Source organism: Augochlora pura, chromosome 2 (genome assembly GCF_028453695.1).
Source record: "Augochlora pura isolate Apur16 chromosome 2, APUR_v2.2.1, whole genome shotgun sequence".
In the NCBI taxonomy this organism is placed as follows: domain Eukaryota; kingdom Metazoa; phylum Arthropoda; class Insecta; order Hymenoptera; family Halictidae; genus Augochlora; species Augochlora pura.
This window is the reverse complement of record NC_135773.1, coordinates 21447675-21460637: the sequence shown is the minus strand read 5'-3', so window position 1 is coordinate 21460637 and position 12963 is coordinate 21447675. Positions and strand designations below refer to the sequence as shown.

Genomic DNA, 12963 nt, shown 5'->3' with positions numbered 1-12963 from the left:
GACACCCCAACATGATCACATTCATTCACAAATAAGGTACATGTTAGTTCCTGAAATCGACAGACAATGGTAGCGATCATTGCGATTTTATAATAATTGAAATCTATTTTCTCGTAATTCTAATCGACTAATAGTGATAGTATTTCTAGCATGAATACCAGTTTGGTACCGATAAGAACAGAAAATGAATATTCTATACATATTTCATAGAGATCCACGTTGCACGACACAGATCTCATGGAATATGTTCAACTTTAGTTAATTACGATTCCAAAAAACCGACGCAAAATCCACTTCCTAACCACGCACACGCACAAGTGGAAATTGCGTCGTGCACGATGCGCTAGTCATTGTCAGTCGCTGGTTATCATTAGTAAATACCGTTCCATGCGCCGTTGTCCGCGCCCTTCCGAGTAACCTTGGGCACTCGGCAGGATTCGAGCAACGAGCATAAAACCTCAAATCTCTGAAAATCCTATCTAAAAAGCGTCATTAGTTTTCGGGTAGGGATACTTTAAATACATCGAAAAATGATTACGTTTAGTAATAATTTCATCAGAATAATTTCAAAGTATATTCGCACATCTTTAATGATTTGATAATAATAATTTTAATATCTATTCAAATATGTTCAATAAGATTTCCAAACTAGAAAAAGACATACTCTATTTTGAACTTTAGTAAATATATTTAACATAACGGGGACTGTATTTCTGCACGCGGTCTCTAATACAATCAATCGGAAGAAAGTAGTTCGATATATCGGTACAGTAAATGTACCAACATAATGTTTGTTGCAATCGTGTTATAAGAAACGCGTGTTTTAAAAAATCGATCTATTCGTAACTTCGAAATCAGATTACTAATACTAGAAGCAATCGAAGGAAATCGCGACGTGCAGAAAGACCCTATCTAACCAAAAAAATAGATCGCAACTCAAAGGATTGCCGGGCAATCCTTTGGTCATTGTACTCGTTAAAAGGTTCTACAATTTCTACGTAGTAAGAAAAATAATTTCTTTAAATATTCACTTACTGCTTGATGACAGGAGGCAGCTTCTATATAGCCCTGGAAGAAGAAGAAGAAATCCCAACGACGATGAAGCGGGAACCACAAACACTCGCGAACACTCACGAACATTCCCGAATAGCTAAATGACTGATGGACCAAATAACCGATTGGCAAAATTACCGAAGAGCCAAATGACCGATTGGCAAAATAACCGAATGACTAAATGTTAGAAAATATCGATAATCAAATTAACCTACTAAATATTGTAACGGAACGGTATCTCAAATTACAGTAATCGTTCGGAGAATATTGGAAACACAACCGTCTTGCCCGAACGCTGCCGACTATATGTGCGTTCGGTAAGGTCACATTGATGATTGGAAATGACGCGCATATAGCGCTGTGTCGATTAGGGTAGTAGTCGATCACCGTTTAACGACAAAATCTTCAATACGCATATTCATCAAAGCGGATATGAAATAATAACAAATTTATTATTTATTACTTCTTAATACTTGGTAACATACTTATGTGCTACGGATTCCTTGGACTAATATATTTAAATAATCGTGAGGTATATGTATATATGGATGTAGATAATTAGCGTTTTATATTTTATCAAGAATGTTTAATATTGCTAACGTTTGTGAATTACGCTAAAGAAGATTCCGCCATCTTGTACTATTTATAAATTCAAATATTACTGTGTCCTGCCAACGTGTAATTCAATTCATAGTAAATCTTCGTAGAGAAGACGCATATACAACGAACGGGAATAATTTAGGTATTACTATGACAATTTCATTATCAAATACTGAATTAAATTATAAGTACTGTATAAGAGTATCTGAATCGTATTGTGGGCCTTATTTTTCGAATTATGCGATTAGAGAAAAACTAACCTGTGCAAAAGCTTAGAATCGGATAACGAGAAAAACTGCCACATCGAAGTTGACAATTTGTGAATTTTTGTAATCTACTTTTCGCTATTATAATCTATCGTTATGATACATTTTCAGGGAACACATTTACCTCAAAGTAGGATTAAACAGCTTTCGTAAATACACTAAACGCAACGGATTTCGTTTGTTTGAAAGTTGAAGCTCCTTTCTAAATAGAATTGCTCGGCACGTACCTCAGATGGCGCGCCAACCGAACGAATGCGCGGGAAGACCGAGGCCGCACAAGTACGTCAGAACAAGCTAGGTTACTTATCCATGTGCACGACTCCACACAGAATCTGATAGGTATCATTTTACTTCTCTCAGAAGTTTCTCCCTAAATCTACACAATTTTGTTAATCCATTCATCTCAGTACGCGGCATTGTCTTTAAATGAATTTCAAAGTTAGCGTTACGGAATAATCGCGTTGCCAGTAGATTCGTTCGTCCTTCAGAGCCTATGCAGCAGCTGCAGCCCCCCGCAGTGTGGCATTCACAATGTGTTCTTAGAGTCGCGAGTCAAATTGACAACGATTGAGTTAGCGTAGCGATTGTTAACTGTGGAACACCGCAGCTGTCTAAAAAAGACAGCGTTACAAGATATGGGTCTAGTACCACTGTTCTGGTACCATCCAAAACCGGCATTCGTCTTCAACCGAATGAGGGAGCGTACACACGGTTTAAATCGGTGCACGGTTCGGATGTCAATGTTCGAAGCCAAACCGTTACCAGTAACGCGGCGAAAAGGTACTGCATCAAGTCTGTTCATCCTATAATTGTTATCTGACTTACCTGAACTCTCGCGTTATGGTCCAACTCATTTTTCAGGCCTTTTATTAACAACTTTAGCCTTAAATGCCTCAAAAACTATGTCGTCCGCCCTCTAAATCGGGTACCACTGGATTCAGCTTTATAAGCTCTATCACTGTACCAAATCTCATCAAGAAGCAGCGTCCAGCCTGGTGGTCTCCCTTTGTAAGATTCTTCTATGTTTAAAAAAGTACTCTACTATCTTAAAAACGAGCAAAATAGCATATTTTGAACATTGATAAAATATCATTGACGGTTTGAAATGTATTTCGATAACCTAGTCATTCGATAATCGAAATTCGAGTAATTGAACGCAAACTTTACGTGAATAATATTTACAAATTTTTTCGTAAGTGTATTCACCTTTTCATGCGTACCAATTTATACGTATACATATAAATTTGAATTATACGCGCAAAGAAGTATCTATCTTTCTTCAATATTTCATTAGCCACTATCTATTTTAATATAAAAATGCGTGAACATCAGATGTCGTTGTCAGTATTATAAGATTGCGCCACAAGCAATGTGTAGATGCAAGCTCTATCTACAGTTTGAGTAAACTGTATGTTGACTCGTTGACTGTTATGGCTATGTCCCACAGAATACGCGACGCCGATCTCGAACTGTGAAATGCATTTATTTGTAAGTGAACGAAACCGGCGTGGAAGTTTTATTTTATGTGTATTTCGATATTTAAGATAACAATGAGCTGGGAAATCAGCTGTGCAGATATGTGTCGTGCTTGCATGAAGGTCGATGGCGTTCTTCTCCCTATGTACGATGACGACACGATCAGCCAAAAAAATTTACCTGACAAACTTGCTGAACTGGCATCGATACGGGTTAGTAATGAAATAATTACACTCCGCATATTTTTCACATGAGCAAATGCAATGTTTTTCTTCTGGCGGTTATTCGTGTTTAAGTTTCACGAAGATACAACATAACCTTAAAATGATATTCACATGTCTTTATTAAAGATTATGTTCAATTTCTCGTTTTATTATTACAACATTTATGAGTGGGTAATATTAAATTGATTGTATGTTAAAATTGTTTTACACAATTAAATTATGTTTGACAATAAGTTGTGACATATGCCAAGTTGTCAACAATTAAGACAGATAGTTTGCATATTCATTGGAATGAAGCAAATAGATTTTTATAAACATATTTCCTTAGAAAATTCTTTGCTGAATTTTCCTTTTGCATAATCCACAAGGGGATAGTTTTAAGTATATTTACTATAATGTTTATAATACTTAATATTACATAATTGATCCATTATGCTTGTTGAATTATATTTATATGCTTACCCAATTATCTAACGTATATATTCCTTTTTTAGATCGACAAGTATGATGGGCTACCAAACATGTTGTGTGCAAAATGTGCATATCGAACGGATGCATTTTATGACTTTAAATTGCAAGTTCAAGCCACAGAGAAGAAACTACGCAAGATGTTTGAGACACAAGTGCATTGGGCCATAAAGGTAAAATTATTAATACTTTTATTTTGAATACATAATTCGTATAAATATGTGTATAACTACTACTACTAATATCAATCATATTAGCAAGACTACAATCTTCCTTCAGTTATATTAGTTTTCTTATTTATTACATGAGGTTTCCCACCATATTTATTCAACACTCACAGTAACACTGCCAATCAAATAACCAACTAAATAAATTTCTAGTGTTCTATTTTAGAATTCAGTGGCATGTTCAGTAATATTGTAATATTATAGGTATGTTTATTATGTATGTACCTACATAATTTTTAATTGTTTATTGTTTATTATGTAATGAACCACACTCTTATAAATCAGTTCTACATACAGATATATTTACTTGTTGTTATTTATTATTAAATAAATATAGTTGACATAAGACATTTAGATGTTTTTCACACTTTTTCATACATACAGTAATTAATATACAGATTTTGCTTAGAAAACTTAAATAAATAAAAAATACAAACCTATAAATATATATATGGGAAGGGAAAAGTGTAAATATTCTAGTAGAATACATCTAAAATGAATGAAATGTATGGAGAGTGAACATGATTTTTCATCAAGAATGTAAAACCAGAAATGACAAAACTGTATAAAAAAAATTACATAAATTTGGATGAGAAAATTCTATTGAACTCACTACATGTTATGTATAACCCTACTCTAAATTTACTAGTATAAATCTACTAGTGTTTCTGAAAGGACTCACTGTCAACTGTAATAACATAAAAAATCAGCTGTTCCAGTTAAAAAAGTCATGTTAACCTTGATGTGATGTTGATCCATTCACTCAAGGCCAAAATATTATGAGCATTAAATAAACTGTTTAATATCCCTATACTTTCATCTTACATATTTTTTTTCAAAAAGATTTTTTTAAAATCTTATAATCCTCCTTACATTACTTTTCGAAAGGAGATAATAAGTAATGATGTGTAATTTTCCTTACATTACTTCCAGGAAGAGATAATGGGCAATGATGTTGATCAAGACTGTGTAGAACAAGCAAATGAATTGCTGGATGTGAAGTCATTTGACATCAAACAGGATGTCAAGTCTATGAACTCGGTAGTGAATTCAGAACACTTTCTAGCTGATGAAATAAATATGTCTGTTAAAGGAGAACATATGTTAGAAATCGATGTGTCTCAATTAGTAGAAGAAAGTGATGAATTTCACAAAGCTGACTTGTCCGACTTGAGGAATATTCTTATCTCTAAACTATCAGGAACGCAAGTCGAACAAGAAAAGCAAATAAAGGGTGAGATACCAAATGAAATTTCAAAAATGCTTGAATCTCAGCATTTAGACTATACGATAATGTACATACCGGAGGATGACGTATCCTTGGGACATATGAACACCGAAAATGTACTTCCCTGCGAAACAGAAAGTACTATTAAATTCGAGGATGACAAAAAAATTTTCGACGGTGAGTGCGACGAGGAAACCTTAAATGATTCGCAAGATAACGAAGACTTTCTCGATACCGTCTACGTTGAGAAATTTGAGGACACGCAAATTAGTAAAAAAAACGAGGACAAAGAGTCTTGGAAGTCACCGGACTCGGAAAAGAATTCGAGGGAAAAAGTAAATGGAAGAAGCAAACGAGAAGTATCGTTAGAATCGAAACCGCAGACGGAAGAGAGCGTAGACTCCGATTCTGATTACTTTGTTGACCCGAAGGATAACATACTAGGTAGTTTGAACGATACGATCACTAGAATAAAGGAGATAAAACTCGAGGATAATACGATACAGTATCAATGCACCTTGTGTTTACAAAATTATGATAAACTGACTGGTGTTCTATTGCACACCATAGATAATCATGTACCAAGTAGTGGGCCATTCTTCTGCGTAGTATGCGAGAAAGATTGCGAGAGTCATAGAGAGCTGCGAACACACGTGAAAACACACACAGGCCAGTTTCCATACTCATGCTTCATATGCAACAAAGCTTACACAATGAAGAGGTACCTGAAGAGGCATATGGTGTGCCATACAGATTTTCCTAGACATCGGTGTCCGAAGTGCGGTCTCAGATTCAAAGTTAAATCCGAGTTAGAATCGCACATCTCAACGCATATACGCGGGGCGCCTTATGCTTGTAGCCAATGTCCGCGGTTATTTAACCACAAGGGCAACTACAAGCGACATTTGATCAGTCATTTGGACCCGCAAGGTCTTCATCTGCCTAAATATCCATGTAAAGTTTGTGGGAAGAGATTCCTGAACAATCGTACTTTGGACACGCATATGCGTGTTCACACTGGCGAGAAGCCGTTCAAATGTGATGTTTGTGGTAGGTCGTTTTCTCAGCAAGGCAACTTATTGAATCACGTCAGAATTCACTCGAATCCGCGAAGTTATACGTGCGAGGTCTGTGGGAAACGATTCAATCAAAGGGCTACGTTAAGGGATCATAGCCTTCTGCATACAGGGGAGAAACCATACGTTTGTAATGTATGTGGAATTGCGTTTACCTTCAGCGCAGCATTGAGACGTCATATGTGGACTCACACTGGTGGAAAACCGTTCGGGTGTGAAATTTGTGACGCTCGTTTTGTAGGTAAATACGATTTAAGACGTCACATGAGGATACACACTGATAGGCCTAGAACGAAACGGAGAAAGAACACGATTAGAGTGAACGATGACGAAGACAAGGGCAATGAAGAGAACATTGCCATCTCCGAGCATCCTGACACAGAGACAGTCTTAATTGAACAGGTTTTTCTGACACAGGATGTTACACAAGTTGTACGACAACAAGAATCCGAGAAAGAAAACGTTGATGCACTTTTCAACCTCATACAATACGGTTAATAATAGTGGTCCTTGTATCTCTTATTTTATGCACACGCCAGCACTGGTTTTTATTTATAAACGATTTTTGATAATCACGTCAATTAAAACGATAATCGTCTGAAAATTATTAATGGAATTGGCATTCCCAATCGTCAGACGCTATATTGATGTGATATACACTACCAACAAGTGTGTGCAGTATAAGAAATATTGGGAAAAATTCTTATTAGGAAATAAGAGACACGCATACTTCTATTTCATTTAGAATGTCAATTTACACTTGATGGCTAAGGATCTCCATCCTGATCGTCCAGAATCATCACAAGTTACGTTTTCAATTTCAAAATCGTTTGCAAAACCGTCGGCTTTTTTCAGATGTAGGAGTGGTCGCTCGCAGACTAATAGAAAAGTATTTCTGCAATATAATATTCACACGCACTTGCATACTATACACTGAAGAAATTCCAAAGCAATTTTGGAAAAGTACTTACTTGATACAACCGAGCATAAGATTGAATAGACCCAAACGTATTATAGAACAGTATCAATGTGCAGAAATTTCTGCTTAGTTTCTAATGTATACGATAAGAAAATGAAAATGCAGCAATGCCTCAATAAATCAACAAATCTAGCCCAAAGTATACAAAAATTCGAATGCATCGAGTCACTTCTAACCACGTAGTCAACCCTTTTTATTGCAGCATGGAATCTGATATACATCGAGGATGGAAAATCGGGTACACTTAAAGTAACTGGAAAAGAATAGTGTTGTATATAACGATAGACGTCTTAGACATTTCTATGACAATAGAAGAGTGCTACATGTGATATAAAAATTTATTTCTAATGCAATCTCGCATAATAGAAACAAAAGTACGAAGAAAATACTTTTCGATCTTTTATTACGTACTAGCAACTACCGTCCAGAAAATGGTTTTTTGATTTCGTTGTTTGCTATTTATAAATAAAGCATCAATGAAAAATTCAATCAATTCAGTTTGTTATATTTTGATCAAATTGTAATGGACAGATTATTGATTTCTTAGACTAGAACCACTTCATACAGGTTGCGTTGCAAACTGTTTTAAATTCATCATTTTTATTATTATAAAATAATTGTACATTGTGTGTAATTAATAGTTGTTTGCATAACGACGCATTTGCTTTTATCTCTGAATGACAAGTCAGAACAGTTACAATTGTACGCCATCGGGACCGAAAACGCTTGCCACTTTCAATGGAATCGCACATGCCCATTCCAGAATCGCATCCGTTTCCTCGAAAACCCGTTCCATTTCCTTCGAAACAGGTACCACGTGCCTGTCGCGTTGAGCCTAATACGTGGCATCTTATTGAACATTCATCAAAAAGGAGCCAGGTTCAGGTGCAGCGTTACCTGCCATGCCCGGTATGTACCTGCTGGGTGATCCTTTGCTTTCCGACTTTTCCCGCCAAGATTATCTGGCTGGTCTACCGGGTGGGCGTAGTTCTTTTCTACTTCGCGACGCGACTTTGCATTAGCAGGTGCATCACCTTACACGGAGAATTGGTTTTTGTACAGGCACCCGTTGTATCCGATGAGAAAAGTGGAAGAAGCGATAGACTACCCAGTGGGACACATATTGTCGATACGTGAGAGAATATGGCGTTGAAAGCCTAATAATCCTTTAATAAAATTTTGCTCAAAATATCGAAGAAATTTGAAAGACTATTTGGGATTTATTCGAAATAGATACGTCCGATTTCTATGAGGCATTACTGTGCGAAATAATGTTTTTAAGTATGTATTCGATTTTATCGGATACGTAGTAGTTAATGGAATGGAGTAGTCGCATAGGAAATAAAACGAAGAAATGTGTAATTAAAATTCTTAGTAGATTTCGAACTGCCAAATAATGAAATATCCAGTTCTATTATTTTATGCTGCATTCTTTTGATTTGAAAATTTCACAGTGATTATCCCCGCGTAGTATAATACCTAAGCACGTAATAGTCTCTCGTAAGAGACTAAACGCAACGAAAAATACGATGACGTTGTGCACGTTACATATTTTCATCAGCAAATCGGATGAAAATTTATTCATAACTTTGTATGCGTGCCTCTAATTCATTCTTAATTCGAACTGAAGTAAGTCTAATGAAAAATTGTAAAGCAAGATTTTATAGATATTTATTTTTAGTCAAATAAAATATGTATATTAATTTCTCTCATTTGTTTTCATTCTGAATTATTTTACAGTACATGTAAAATTGTTTTAGAACAATTTAACGATTTCAAAACTTTCAATTGCGCAGTACCTGATGTTTGTAATTTGCATATTTTTTTACGACTTTGTAAAAATCGAGCTGTGTAAACAATTTATAAATACATTTTGTCGCAATATTTCAGTAGAACGCTCTACGTAAGCATAAGTCATTCGTCGAATTCGAAGAACGAGAAACTGGAAGGTGTTAATTAATGATAAAGATGAAAGTAAATTTAAAACGATAATGAAAACTATTTATATTGTGTAATACTTATTTCAGTACAAATAGCAACAAATAAACGAAGCACGTAAATTATAATGTAAAGGTATATAAATTAATTCTTTAAACAATAATTAAGTTATATGTCTATAATTGATTTGTTTTCTTGTCAAACGAAATAGATGTTTTATACTGGCAAATTACAATAAAGAATAACGATGCGAACAATATGTGATTGCGTGAAGTCAATTTGTTTTATGGTACATTTCTAACAACGCACTATCGTAAATCACATAAAAATTTACGCTATGTTTTTTCTGTGAAGTCCGAGAAACTTAAACAATTGTCATGCCGGACTGCCGAACGTTCAGTGCACGAAATGCTTGTGTTCTTCTATCGGGCAAAGTATATTGGTGGGGATGGTAAAATGTCGGAGTGGTGGTAATAGAAGAACATATGTAGCTAGTTTGAAAAAAATGTATTTAACCGCAATGCGTGATCTACGTTGTCTGTCAGTGTTCATCAATCACCAGCAATTACTTGCTTCTAGGAAACAATAAAGTAGTTTAATTTCTTCTAATATATATCCTATTTTAAATTAAAACTTTCTGACTTTATTAGAAACATCGTAGAAAGATTCATATGAGAGTAATAACATGTCTTCAACATTTATGTAAATAATGGGAATTTAATGGCAACGTAACATATACAATGTAAATTACATCTATTTTTCGTACGACCTATCCTTTGCCGACGCTTCGCGTCTTCTTTTTCTACACGTCCACTCACACTTTTTTCTCTTTCTGAACTTCTGCCTCTCTTTAGTAGCATACATACAAATATCAATATTACAAAAAGATTAACATTTCACCTTTCTCACCTACTTGCTGTTATTATTATGTCCGTAACTAACTTTCAACTCTTTTACCAACTGCTGTTTTTATAAGATTTTTACATGGCCCTCCTGTCTCTCTGCATAATAGCCACGCAATTTATTTCTACGGTCGTCGAAGCATATTACATTGTTGTGTAGAAATGACATTTGCGTTCGTTCGAAATTTTAAGACTTTTAATTTATTTCACATCTGTAACGTATATACTATAAACACGCATACATTGTGAGTCAGTCAAGAGTGGAACATAAAATATCTCCCTTATTTTTATTAACATGAGAATGGTTCAAGAGATAAAATGTTTCTTTGATATAAGATAAATAATATTCTGAGGACAATTTTCTTTAAAGTCATTGCTATTTCTTAAGTGAAATTTTTTTAATCCTTCAAAGAAAAAGACAGACTAAAAGCCTTAGAAAATACTGCAAATTTTTACCTTTAAATCTTTCAATATGGAATTGTATTTTCTATGTAAGTAACTAATTTTTATTTTCTTATGATTATCATAGTATAAAAAGTAATGAAAACAATAGTCCCGGCACATTGATGAGGAATTTATTGGGATATGAATAGTTTCAGTGCTATCGAAATATTTATTTAGCTTGTTATTGAGTTGGGTCGAAAGAATTGAAATTAAATGTAAAATCTCTATAAATTTTCTCGCATCATTAAAAACAATCGAATTATTTTATATTTCAACCTCTGCTTCACATTATATATGGTATCATTCAAAAATACGTAGACTACTAAAGCATTCATAGTTGAACGTAAAAAAGAAATAAAATTATCGTTTCAATTCAATTACATTCGGTTTCAAATACAGTCTCAATTAAATCAATTCATATCACATTTATTTAAAAAAATCTACTTCTTTCTTCATTGAATAAGTCATTCAATAGTTTCGAGTGGTAATGTATATGAGAAGAATTATTAATTTTAAGAATAACGAAGTTGAAATAAGAAATAAATGAAAAAAGGAAAAGATTTCAAAAAATATACCCGTATAAGGGTCAACCGTCTAATTAGTTAATTAATAGGAGTTACGGTTACTCTGGAACAACTTAATATAATAATTAGTACACGGATTTTGTTTCCGGAATTATACGCATTTTACTACTATACACTATGTAATATACAAGAAATTAGTATAAATAAATATATATGTTTGTATATGTATATATACATGTATATATTTGTACATGTATATGTATTTATATATACATATACATAACTATAATCTCCTTGATATAATTATTATTCGTCCAATACATAATTATGAAAGTGACGAACTGAATAATTAACATATCCGCGTATTGAGATTTGATAAATTCTAAATTATAAAGGACATTTTTATATTATCTATAACTAATATTATACTTCATACTTTAAAACATAAACATCATCAGTAAATTAAAATGATAGATTCACTAAAAAGGATTATTAAGATTCGTCTTATTCTAGTTTCATCTCCTCTCGTCACAAAAATTTTCCTTTAAGCCTTTCGGTATCGTAATCTGTACGCTTAGCACACTATCTGTGCGAAAATTTTGTGATTACATTCACTGGCGTAGCCATTAAATATCTAAGGGCATTCATTGTACAAATTTCACTGCTTTTACGCGACACCGAAGTGATTAAGGTAATTTTAAAAGAATACAGTAGTTGTCTTTCCTTGTTATCGCATTGTTTTTTTTTTAACACAGACAGGACCACTTCCACATTGGTATGAACGCAGTTACACGAATATCATGCGTTAACAATTTATAGAAAGCTCCTCGCAGTTCGTTCAATAAACAAGTAATAGGAAATATATTTATTATACACAGTGGACAGACTAGACCAGGTCGAAATGTCTTGTTGCGATTGCTTTTCAATTTCTATAGATGATATATTTCACTCGAGCAGCTTTGAAAGCCATGGGATTCTGAATCCATTTTTAAGGCTCTTTTACAATTACTTGTTGAGAATGAATGACAGTAAAAAACTATAAAATACGGTCATGCTTTCGATGCAGTCTCCACCGTTTACCGTATAGTTCCGTCTACTGTTGTAATTACATAGTAAACGATAGTGCAGTTGTATACATATAACTTATCACAAACCTACAACGAACTTTACACAATAGATTATAAATTAGTAAAAATGTCACGCGACGCTTGGCCACGAACTTAACATTACATATCGGTGTGTATAAGTAGAAGATCGTGATGTACAATTCATTTTCATTTCAATATTAGATTTGGATAAATACAACAATGTATGGAATTAATATCGTGTAATAATAAATCACAAATGAAAGTAATAATACCAAGAACTGGCCAAATAAACGTGTCGGTAAATTTGAAAGAAATTTATAAAAAAGAAAGCACTAGTTGCAATCGTCAGTGATTAACAAAGTAAATCGCCTTCCTCTAATGTACTTTTTAATCGCGAACGTGTTTATGCAACATGCTTACACGATAAGTTTCGAATGCAAAACTTCCATCAAAAGCCCAATATCTTTGGC

The 12963-nt window shown here is 34.0% G+C and overlaps 1 protein-coding gene across 3 annotated transcripts; it reads left to right on the top strand.

Annotated features, from left to right (window-relative positions):
- The first annotated feature begins 3283 nt into the window (after positions 1-3283).
- LOC144474058 (uncharacterized) lies at positions 3284-10025 on the top strand. 3 transcript variants are annotated; one of them, XM_078188548.1, is made up of 4 exons: positions 3284-3407; positions 3487-3607; positions 4114-4260; positions 5248-10025. In XM_078188548.1, exons 2-4 carry the CDS (start codon positions 3497-3499, stop codon positions 7114-7116), a joined length of 2127 nt encoding a protein of 708 aa, XP_078044674.1. In that variant the 5' UTR covers positions 3284-3407; positions 3487-3496; the 3' UTR covers positions 7117-10025. The 3 variants fall into 3 exon arrangements, with proteins under 3 accessions (XP_078044674.1, XP_078044655.1, XP_078044665.1); XM_078188539.1 differs by having other exon boundaries at positions 3367-3407; positions 3464-3607; XM_078188529.1 differs by having other exon boundaries at positions 3320-3607.
- The last annotated feature ends 2938 nt before the right edge of the window (positions 10026-12963 follow it).

Coding starts and splice junctions, on each gene's coding strand:
- LOC144474058 (XM_078188529.1), top strand. CDS start 3,443: ATGTGTATTTCGATATTTAAGATAACAATGAGCTGGGAAATCAGCTGT. Junction 3,608..4,113: donor CTGAACTGGCATCGATACGG/GTTAGTAATGAA, acceptor TTCCTTTTTTAG/ATCGACAAGTATGATGGGCT. Junction 4,261..5,247: donor AAGTGCATTGGGCCATAAAG/GTAAAATTATTA, acceptor CATTACTTCCAG/GAAGAGATAATGGGCAATGA.